General features: G+C 37.6%; 1 protein-coding gene across 1 annotated transcript in view; it reads right to left on the bottom strand.

Moving 5' to 3' along the window:
* Positions 1-10,732, bottom strand: part of UBE2U (ubiquitin conjugating enzyme E2 U) — a 61,112-nt gene extending 50,380 nt beyond the window's left edge. The window contains exons 1-3 of the mRNA XM_012767128.2: positions 10,186-10,732; positions 8,935-9,016; positions 7,820-7,912 (exon numbers count right to left, since the gene is read on the bottom strand). Of these exons, the coding sequence (XP_012622582.2) occupies positions 7,820-7,912; positions 8,935-9,016; positions 10,186-10,251 (241 nt within the window). The 5' untranslated portion in view covers positions 10,252-10,732. The remainder of the gene's footprint in view (positions 1-7,819; positions 7,913-8,934; positions 9,017-10,185) is intronic.
* Between the last annotated feature and the right edge of the window lie 1,694 nt (positions 10,733-12,426).

Genomic DNA, 12,426 nt, shown 5'->3' with positions numbered 1-12,426 from the left:
AGAACCAAACGGAAAACACACCCCCAAGGAGGAGCACCAGCCCCCTAGAAACGGACACCGACCAAAATCAGGCAACCAATATGACAGAAAAGGAATTTCGTATGTGGATCATAAGAACACTCACCCAGCTGCAACAACAACTCAATAACCAACACCAAGAAAACACAAAAAACCTCCAAGAAATGGAACAAAGGTTCAACAAAGAGATTGACACAGTGAAGAAAACTTTAACCGAAGTCCTGGAGATGAAGAATCAACTCAGAGAACTACAAAATACTGTGGAAAGTCTCAAGAACAGGGTAGATCAAGCAGAAGAAAGAATCTCAGAGCTTGAAGATAACACCTTCCAATTAAATAAATCAGTCACAGAAATACAGCAGAGAAACAAGAGAAAAGACCAAAGCCTACAAGAGCTGTGGGATTATGTGAAAAAACCTAACGTGAGGGTCATAGGTTTAGCCGAAGGGGAGGAAGACAACACTCAAGGGCTGGACAAGCTTTTTGAAGATATAATAGAGGAAAATTTCCCAGGCCTTGCTCAAAATCTCGATATACAAGTTCAAGAAGCCCAGAGGACCCCTGGGAGATTCAATGCAAACAGGAAGACGTCACGTCATGCAGTCATCAGACTGACCAAAGTATCAACTAAAGAGGCCCTTCTAAGAGCTGTAAGACAAAAGAAGCAAGTGACATACAAGGGAAAGCCAATTCGAATAACATCAGACTTCTCTAATGAGACTTTACAAGCAAGGAGAGACTGGGGCCCCATTCTCACTCTTTTGAAACAAAACAATGCCCAGCCTAGAATATTATTCCCTGCAAAACTAAGCTTCATATATGAAGGAGAAATAAAAACATTCTCAGACAAGCAAAGGCTCAGAGAATTCACCAAGACAAGACCAGCCCTACAAGAAGTACTTAAAACAGCGTTACACACGGAACATCATAATAATAATCCACGGATATAAAAACAACCAAAACCCAAAGATATTAAAGGCCAGATATTACAATGGCTCAAGACAGAAATCATAGCAACAACATCCAACCCAACAGAATGATCAGTAATCTACCTTACCTATCAGTTCTCTCAATAAATGTGAATGGCTTAAACTCTCCACTCAAGAGACATAGGCTGGCTGAATGGATAAGAAAATACAGGCCAAGTATATGCTGTCTTCAGGAAACACATTTAACCTGCAAGGATGCACATAGACTAAAAATAAAAGGGTGGAGATCAATATTCCAAGCAAATAGAAACCAAAAGAAGGCTGGTGTGGCAGTTCTAATTTCAGACGATTTAGTTTTTAAACCAACAAAAGTAGTAAAAGACAAAGAGGGTCATTATATAATGGTGAAGGGCACAGTCCAACAAGAGGAGATAACAATTTTAAATATATATGCACCCAACTTAGGTGCACCCAGATTCATAAAGCAAACCTTACTGGAGCTAAGCAAATGGATTAATAGCAACTCCATAATCGCCGGAGATTTCAACACCCCACTGACGGCACGAGACAGATCCTCCAAACAGAAAATTAATAAAGAAATAATGGACTTAAACAAAACTCTAGAACAATTGGGTCTGACAGACATCTACAGAACATTCTACCCAAAATCCACTGAATATACGTTCTTCTCATCAGCTCACGGGACATTCTCTAAGATTGACCATATCCTAGGACACAAAGAAAATCTCAAGAAATTTAAAAAAATAGAAATCATACCATGTACTTTCTCAGATCACAGTGGAATAAAACTAGAAATCAACCCTAACAGAAACTCACATTTCTACACAAAAACGTGGAAATTAAACAACCTCCTACTAAATGATTACTTCGTAAATGAAGAAATCAAGACGGAAATAAAAAACTTCTATGAAGAAAACGACAATGGAGAGACAAGTTATCAACTCCTCTGGGACACAGCTAAAGCAGTTCTGAGAGGAAAGTTTATCTCCATAAATGCCTATAACCAAAAGGCAAGAAGATCACAAATAGACAATCTAATGAAACGACTCAAAGAGCTGGAAAAAGAAGAACAGACCAACCCCAAACCCAGCAGAAGAAGTGAAATCAACAAGATCAAATCAGAACTAAACGAAATTGAAAACAGGAAAGCTATTCAGGAGATTAATAAAACAAAAAGTTGGTTCTTTGAAAAAATAAACAAAATTGACACGCCATTGGCTAAGCTAACGAAAAGCAGAAAAGAGAAATCTCTAATAAGCTCCATCAGGAATGAAAAAGGAGATATCACAACTGATCCCAAAGAGATACAAGATACAATTTATGAATACTACAAAAATCTTTATGCACACAAACTGGAAAATGTGGAGGAAATGGACAAATTTCTAGAAACACACAGCCTCCCTAGGCTCAACCAGGAAGAAATAGATTCCCTGAACAGACCAATCTCAACAGCTGAAATAGAAACAGCAATTAAAAATCTCCCTAAAAAGAAAAGTCCCGGTCCAGATGGCTTCACACCTGAATTTTACCATACTTACAAAGAAGAACTAGTACCTATCTTGCAGAAACTATTCCACAACATCGAGAAGAACGGAAACCTCCCCGACACCTTTTATGAAGCGAATATTACTCTGATACCAAAACCAGGAAAGGATGCAACAAAAAAAGAAAACTACAGACCAATATCCCTAATGAATATAGATGCAAAAATTTTCAACAAAATCTTAGCTAACCGAATCCAGACACTTATCAAAAAAATAATCCACCACGACCAAGTGGGCTTCATCCCAGGGATGCAGGGATGGTTCAACATACGTAAATCTATAAAGGCAATTCACCACATCAACAGAAGCAAAAACAAAGACCACATGATTCTTTCAATAGATGCAGAAAAAGCTTTTGACAAAATTCAACACCCTTTCATGATACGAACACTTAAGAAAATAGGCATAGAAGGGACATACCTAAAAATGATACAAGCCATATATGACAGACCCGTAGCCAACATCATACTGAATGGGGAAAGACTGAAATCATTCCCACTTAGAACTGGAACCAGACAAGGCTGCCCACTATCTCCACTTCTATTCAACATAGTGCTGGAAGTCTTGGCTACAGCAATCAGACAGGAAAATGGAATCAAAGGTATCCAAATAGGGGCAGAAGAGATCAAACTTTCACTGTTTGCTGATGATATGATATTGTATCTAGAAAACCCCAAGGATTCAACCAAGAAACTCCTGGAACTGATCAATGAATTTAGTAAAGTCTCAGGATACAAAATTAATACACAGAAATCAGAGGCATTCATATACGCCAACAACAATCTAATTGAGAACCAAATCAAAGACTCAATTCCCTTCACAATAGCAACAAAGAAATTAAAGTACCTAGGAATATATTTAACCAAAGAGGTAAAAGACCTCTACAGGGAGAACTATGAAACACTGAGGAAGGAAATAGCAGAGGATGTAAACAGATGGAAATCCATACCATGCTCGTGGATCGGCAGACTCAATATCGTCAAAATGTCTATACTACCCAAACTGATCTACAGATTCAATGCAATACCTATTAAAATCCCATCAGCATTCTTCACAGATATAGAAAAAATAATTTTACGCTTCGTATGGAACCAAAGAAGACCCCGAATATCAAGAGCAATTCTAGGCAACAAAAACAAAATGGGAGGCATTAATATGCCAGATATTAAACTATACTACAAAGCTGTAGTAATTAAAACAATATGGTATTGGCACAAAAACAGGAATATTGACCAGTGGAACAGATGTGAGAATCCTGATATAAAACCATCCTCATATAGCCGTCTCATCTTTGACAAAGCAGACAAAAACATACGCTGGGGAAAAGAATCCCTCTTCAATAAATGGTGCTGGGAAAACTGGATAGCCACCTGTAGAAGGCTAAAACAGGACCCACACCTTTCACCTCTCACAAAAACCAACTCACGCTGGATAACAGACTTAAACCTAAGATATGAAACTATTAGAACTCTAGAGGAAAAAGTTGGAAACACTCTCCTAGACATCGGCCTGGGCAAAGAGTTTATGAAGAAGTCCCCAAAGGCAATCACAGCAGCAACAAAAATAAATAAATGGGACATGATCAAACTACAAAGCTTCTGCACAGCCAAAGAAATAGTCATGAAAGTAAACAGACAACCTACAGAATGGGAGAAAATTTTTGCATCCTATGCATCCGATAAGGGACTGATAACTAGAATATACTTAGAACTCACGAAAATTAGGAAGAAAAAATCAAATAACCCCATTAAAAAGTGGGCAAAGGACTTGAACAGAAATTTTTCTAAAGAAGACAGAAGAATGGCCAACAAACATATGAAGAAATGCTCAACATCTCTAATCATCAGGGAAATGCAAATCAAAACCACAATGAGATATCACTTAACCCCAGTGAGAATGGCCTTTATCAAAAAATCTCCAAACAATAAATGCTGGCGTGGTTGCGGAGAGAGAGGAACACTCCTACACTGCTGGTGGGACTGCAAACTAGTTCAACCTCTGTGGAAAGCAATATGGAGATACCTTAAAGCGATACAAGTGAATCTACCATTTGATCCAGCAATCCCATTGCTGGGCATCTACCCAAATGATCCAGTGACACTCTACAAAAAAGACACCTGCACTCGAATGTTTATAGCAGCACAATTCATAATTGCAAGGCTGTGGAAACAGCCCAAGTGCCCATCAATCAAAGAATGGATTAATAAAATGTGGTATATGTACACCATGGAGTACTATTCAGCTCTAAGAAACAATGGTGATATAGCACACCTTATATTTTCCTGGTTAGAGCTGGAACCCATACTACTAAGTGAAGTATCCCAAGAATGGAAAAACAAGCACCAGATATATTCTCCAGCAAACTGGTATTAACTGAGTAGCACCTAAGTGGACACATAGGTGCTACAGTAATAGGGTATTGGGCAGGTGGGAGGGGGGAGGGGGGCGGGTATATACATACATAGTGAGTGAGATGTGCACCATCTGGGGGATGGTCATGATGGAGACTCAGACTTTTGGGGGGAGGGGGGGAAATGGGCATTTATTGAAACCTTAAAATCTGTACCCCCATAATATGCCAAAATAAAAAAAAATAATTAAAAAAAAAAAAAAAGATGGAAGTAAAAATACCAGCTCTACTGTACAAAAGACTGAAATGGAGAATGCACTTGATCAACAGCTTTAATTGTGTGTGCTCCACTATGGTCCCCCTGGTTTGGACTTAACCCCCACACTGAAGGCCTGCCTAAGTTTCCTGCCTGGAGAAACAGAGACTGCAACCATCTCAGGATGGTTGGAAAGAAAGTGCTGAGAAAGTGCTGAGTCACACACGCTCAATTCCTTCTCCCATCTTCCCAATGAGATAAGGGACTTCTCCTCCTGGGAGGTGTGAGGGAGGAAAAGAAGAGTGGTCATGAGTTTTCTCACACTTTTCCCTCCTAGAGAAGAAGTTCCCTCTATTTTATGGAAATTGGTAGAGTGAGGGCTGGGGGATAAGAATATCCCCTCATTAAATGTAATCTAGTAATTCTCCTTAGTATTTGAAACAAATAATGGCACATATACATAATTGTATGTTATAAGTTTCAAAAGTAAGTTTTAATTACAAAAATTATAATGCACAAAATAAAATTACATACAAGAATATAAAATAAAATATGAATGTTCCTCTGCCTACTAATGCCATTCTTCAAAGTTTTTACCAGTTGGTCTATACAAATATACATACACTCAAATATATGTATTAATATATATACCACATATGTGTTTATTGAATGAAGTTATATATATATATATATATTTTTTTTTTTTTTTTTTTTTTTTTTTAGACAGAGTCTCACTCTGTTGCCTGGGCTAGAGTGCTCAGGCTAGAGTGAGTGCCGTGGCATCAGGCTAGCTCACAGCAACCTCAATCTACTGGGCTCAAGCAATCCTACTGCCTCAGCCTCCCAAGTAGCTGGGACTACAGGCATGCACAACCATGCCCTGCTAGTTTTTTTCCTATATATTTTTAGTTGCCCAGCCAATTTCTTTCTATTGGAGACAGGGTCTCACTCTTCCTCAGGCTGGTCTTGAACTCCTGATCTTGAGAGATCCTCCCACCTTGGCCTCCCAGAGTGCTAGGATTACAGGCGTGAGCCACCACGCCCAGCCTGAATCAAGTTATAGTTTACATTTCATTGTTCAATGTGTTTTTTCATGTAACAGTGAACTGTGAACATATTTCCAGACATAAACATTTATTCAAAACATTTGAATACCTACTATGTGTATCTACTATATTTCAGGCAGTTAAGATTCTAAGGACATAGCAATGACCAAAAAGTCTAGCTTTCATAGATCTTCCTTGTTCTGTTTAAAAGCAATACATGCCACTGTAGAATATTTCACTCAAAAATTTCTATAATAATGGAAATTGAGGCTATTTCCATTTTCCCTCTTTCCAAAATTGCTATTGGGAATAAATATATTTAAATATAAAATATTCTTCTTGTACAATTGTGCTGGTATTTCCACATAATAATTTATAAATATGGTATTACAGGGATTTAGGGCTACATGCATTTGATATCTGAGTAGGAAGTGTCAAATTACTTCCCAAAAAGGTCATCGTTATGTCAGATTTTGTCAGATTTTGCCAAATGCTAAGATTTGGCAAAAAGGAAAATACAAACCCCAAATTTCCATCTATGTTGACAAATGGCAAAAAATATAAGCCATATGATGAAAAAATAACACGTGAATGTCTATCCACTTTACTAAAATTGTATATTATCTTTTAATATTTTGTAATCATAAGAGATGAATCACAATATTTTTTGCTTTAATTTGCATTTATTTTCTTAACTAGTGAGATGAGGATCGTTTTATGTTTATTTTGTTATTTTTCTTCTATCTAGTGTTTGTTATAGCCCTTGTCCATTTTTCTATAGCTTTAGGTTCCTTTTCTTACTAATTCACAAGTGTTCTTTATATGGCATACATATTCTGTCATATGCATCACAAATATTTTCCCTCAGTTGGCAAAAGTCAATATCTTTTATCTGTTTATAACATCCTTGGTTGTAGAGAAGTTTTAAAGTTTATGTAGTTTAATGTGTCAAGCTTTTGCAATAGTTTCTGGGTTTTATCATACTTAGAAAGGCCTTCCTAACTAAGCCTATAAAAAATTCTCGGCCGGGCGCTGTGGCTCACGCCTGTAATCCTAGCTCTTGGGAGGCCGAGGCGGGCGGATTGCTCCAGGTCAGGAGTTCAAAAATTCTATTAGATTTTCTTTTTTTTTCAGCATTTAAAATTTTTAGATTTTTGATCCTTTACGAATTTCCTTTTGCATAACTTGAAGTAGCAATGTCACCTGCATTCTTCTAAAATGTTAATTTTCACAGCGTATCTTTTTTTATAATAATGAGAAACTAGATCCAACTAAAATATTGAACAATACAGGAATGATTAAGTGTATTATTGAACCATTTAAAATGATAGGGAAAAGACATAATTTAAATAAAAAAACTAGATGCAAAACTTTATATTGAAGTATACATAATACTTAAACTACACAGAAAAAACACACGCAGAAAAAAGGAAGTAGATTTGGCAGGAAGTAGATTTGGCAAAATGTTGAGAGTAGTATGTCTTTGCATTAGGATTCAAGGTGATTGTAATTTTTGTCTGTCCTTTCATATTTTACCCAATGGGCATCGTTACTTTTAGAATCATAATAAAGTTGTTTAAAACACATGATTATTATAAGGAATAAGGACAATAGGGACAGAGCCCCTGATGATAAAAATCTCATTTAGTTCTTACCATTCGGATGAAAAGGAATTGGTTTAAATTTCACAACTGGAGGGACATAGCTGTACTCTGTTGTAAAATCCATTGTCAGTTGGAAGACAAGTTCTATAATATAGAAAGAAACATTTTTACTAAAGTGTCATGTTGTGCTGATTAAGCTGATTATCCTAATTAGCCTCCCTATGGTTTTATTTTTAAGTAAATTGCTTCATAGAATGCATAGACTCTTCTGGATAGTGTAACAGGCTCTCTCCACAATCTCATGGTTCTCATCCTCTTTTCCACCAGCCTTTCCACTCACTACCTCCATCCCCCTACTATCCACCCCCAACCCTGCATCTCATATTAACTGAATGCAATGTTCCCAGAACCTGCTCACCCTTTTCTAGTCTACAAGCCTTTGCTGTGCTGTTTTCCCTGCCTGAATTTCCTTCTCCTTCTGAACCTGGAAAACTCTTACACATTCTTCAGGATTCATTTTAAACATCATCTCCTTGGAAAGATATTCCTGACTCCCTCAGGCATAACTAATTAATCACTCCCTCTTCAGCATCTTGCTCAAAATCCATAATAGCACATACTATATATTTTTGTGATTATCAGCTTATGTGTTTGCCTCCTCTACCTCACTCAAGGAATCTGTCTTCTTAACCCATGATAGAAACAAAACATAGTTATTAGAGTTTATAGTGGCCCAGTCTTTTTGAAAACTTGATTTATGAAAATGTGGGGGGAATCATAGAGGAAAAAAATGAGAAGTAACTGTGGTATGATGAAGCCATTTGGAATTTTGATAGCTATTCTCTAATCTCATGACTGGCAGAAGATATTCTAAATTGATATGCTTTATTGTGTTTGCTTTAAAATGTAATAATGCTAAGATTTGGCAAAAAGGAAAATACAAACCCCAAATTTCCATCTATGTTGACAAATGGCAAAAAATATAAGCCATATGATGAAAAAATAACACGTGAATACTTTCAGAATTCTAGACAACTGATATAATGCAAACTTATTATGCATATAAAGAATTCCGGAAAATAATGCAACCTCATTATACATATAAAGAAGATAGGCAATTAAATGCTATAAGACCTAAAAAATATATTGGTTTTGAAAATACAAACCATGCGAAATTGTATTTTGTAGACCTCTAATTTCAGCTTCCCATTTCATCAAATCTTCACTTACAGGCACAACAATAATACCCTTTAAGTAAAAAACAAGATTAAAGCAGATAAAAAAGATTAAGTATTTGTTGCAGTTTTAAAAATTAGATATCAGGTAACATTGAATTCTAAAAACTCTCAATTTTCTTTTTTTGATAAGTTTATTTGCTGATCTGGGGAAGTGTCTTATTACATAGAAGTTAAGGTAGAGTCCAGAAAACACATGCAATAGTAAATAAACAGAAATCATAAGTGTGGAAATCACAAGTAGGACTAGGTCAAGATTAGGGTGTGTGGCTTATGTACTGTTCATGTAAGTCAAAGCCAACTTAAGATTCACATTTAAAAAGTAGGAAATATTTGGAAAGAATATGTTCTTTAAAGCTTTTTAAATGCTATATAGAAGGTATGAAGTAGGAAAATTTTCATTAAGAAAAAAATCCAAAATTATACTTATATATAAAAATAAATTTTTCCTACACTTGAGTTATTGTTCCAATGTAGGGATAAGAATGTATTTCATAGAAAATCTTACCAAATATACTAAGGAGTACCCTTAAATATACTCAATAAATATTTCTAAGCAACCACATAGTTATTAAGTATGTTAGGTGCTTTGCATGAACAGTATATCACTATTATCTATGTTATCTATATTTACAAATCTCTTTATTGGATTCTCTTTGACCAGAGAGCTACAAAGTTCAGGCTGAGCAAAAACAACATTAAATGTTAGATCCATGTCTCTGGGATGTTTGTTGTTGGACTCAACAATTGTTCCTAACATCTCCAGGGAAGGCAATATGTTTAGAGCAGAGGTAAAAAACGAACAATGCCACTGAACTACTCTTGAAGCACCTGTGGGAAGCACTGCATACCCTCCTCCTGTGCATGGCTTTCTATTCTTTCCCTTAAGCACACTTCTTTCCTCCCTCGTCCATTTTTCATTCTCCATAAATGAGACCAGTGGCACCCATGGATATTGGGAACTTTGTTGGTGGCATTTGGGGCAAAAGGTATTGCCTGACCATTATTATTTTGAAGCAATAATATTTTTTATTATTATGAAATACATTACTGTAGATTCATTAAATGACAATACTGTAGTGGCAAATTAGGTTTAAATTATGACTTATACAACAAATACGAGTTAAACTGCATCTTAAAAATTATGACACAAATACATCCCGCCTTCTGCCCAATACTTACCTCAAAATCGTTCATCTTAAACTCTTGGAAGTCTCTTTCCAGCAAGAGGTAAGCTCTGCAGTGCATGTTAAGGCAGTTAAGGCAGCAGAGGGTCTACAACTTGTCTCCAAACTCCTTAGGTTTACTCTGAGGCAGGGTCTGAGGTTATGGGTCACTCTCCTACACTTAGTAAACTGATGTAAGTTACTTGCTTTCTAGGAGCTCAGAACATCCCTAAGACACGTGGCTTCTAAATTTGGAACACAACAGTGACTTTCTTTTCTACTCTGACTCCTCCAACGGGGAACTTCCAGATGGAAAACTTGGGCACTTTCTCGTCTGCGGGGTGTCACTGCAGTGCCAGTCCACAGCCAGTCTCAACACAGACTTGGACAGGCAACTGGGACAATCTCGTGTTGTTCGCGCGTGAAGTGGGAGTGACAGGTGTACGCGTAAGGCGGCCCTAGCAAGTCTTCTCAGCTTCACAGGTGTAACGCGGTGTCAGCCTAGCTGGAGGAAGGCAAGCAATCGGTTGCCAAGCAACAGGCTCCCGGTGGGAAAGTACAAGGAAAAGGGAGGGACGTTCGCCCCTCATCCAATCAGCGACAGGGGAAGTCCTCTAGATACCGCCGCAGCCAATCCTCCAATAGTTTCACTTTGAAAGGCCAATGAGATCCGCGGTCAAGGCGACATCGCCCCCTCTCAGTCCACCAACGTGGACTCAGCACAACTAGCGTAGGGCTGAGGTTCCAGGACTCAGCGTGTAAGACACAGAAGCTGCCACACAAAGTCCCTCTTCGAAATAATCCTTCCTTTTTCTTTGGATAAGTGACCGGTAGGTGCAGGTCTGCACTTACTCATAACAACTTAACTTACATGGCGGGTTACCATCCGTAGTACGTGCGCATAAATTTTTATTATGTCATCGAATCCTACAGTGAACCTGGGAGGGTGCTTCAGGAAGAGGGAACTCCTTAAAATTTCTCAGATTCCCGTCTCTCGCCGCACAGTTTTGCACTTGCTGTTCCTTTTACCTAAGCATTTGCCACACTCCTTCCACCCCTTCCGCACCCATTTTTCCATCGCTCATCTCTCAGATTTGGCGACTTCTTAAGGGATCCTCTAAGGCAAAATTAGGCTCCCCTGGTTTGTGACCCCACACGGACCCTATAGTTGTCTCCTTGTTACCATTTGTCCCACTATATCACTATTGCCTATTGTCTTCTACACCAGACTGTGAGCTACTTAAAGGTGCTGTTCAATTGCCAGCACCAACTACAGAGCCTGGCATTGTTGCTTACTATTGACTTACTAATTTTATGGAAATGGGATGTCAGTTCAATTAGTTCATTCATTTCACAAATACTTATTAAGCACCTGTCTTACATGCGGTGGAACGATTCAAATGAGGTCACTGTCTTTATGGCTCCAATATACAATTTATAAGTATGCAAAAACAAAGCAAGTATGCAAAAAAAAAATCACCATTTCAGATGGCGATAAGTGCTATATGGACAATAAAACTAATGTGATAGAAAGTAGGGTGGATAGTTAAGGGTTAGACATGGTTAGGAGGGGAGCTTTGAACTCATGCATGAAAGATGACATAGAGCTGGCTATATGAAATATTGAGGGAAGAGATTTCTGGGAAGAGGAAAACAGGATAGTTCTGAGTCAGGAAAGAGCTTGTCTTGAAAAGGGAAAAGGGGACAGTCAGGGAGGGCCTGGAAGAGCCTGGGAGAGATATGGTAAGGGTGGGCCACTAACTGGTAAGAAGTATGGGCTTAATTTGAGAGCAATCCATTGGATGTTTTGAAGCAGGAGAGTGCCATGCTCTGATTTACATTTACAAAATTACTCTGGCTGAATCAGAGGAGAATGGGTTTTGGGAAGACCAGCTGGAAGCTCCACAATTTCATGTCAAGGGATGGTAGCTTAGAAATTCCCAACAATATATTAACTTTACTAAAATTTTGTCACAATAATTTTATTCTATGTTTTGTATAACTGACTATGAAGGGATTTTTCTTATTAAAATATCAAATAGGATCTGAGATTGAATTTTTTTGGTGCTTCTTTCCATCCCATCAGATTTTGACTTGGGGATATTAACTAGGTTTCTCCATATCATGATGGTCCTGCAATCCTTTCTCCTACTCTAATGGAATATCATGTTGATAAATGCAGACTCCTTTGTGGGGTTTTTTTAATGTATATAAATATATATTTATCATGTACAACATGATATTTTCAAAGAGGTAT

The sequence above is a fragment of the Microcebus murinus genome, chromosome 2, assembly GCF_040939455.1.
Source record: "Microcebus murinus isolate Inina chromosome 2, M.murinus_Inina_mat1.0, whole genome shotgun sequence".
Lineage (NCBI taxonomy): Eukaryota > Metazoa > Chordata > Mammalia > Primates > Cheirogaleidae > Microcebus > Microcebus murinus.
Note: the sequence above shows the minus strand (reverse complement) of the source record. Positions and strands in the feature narration are given on the sequence as shown.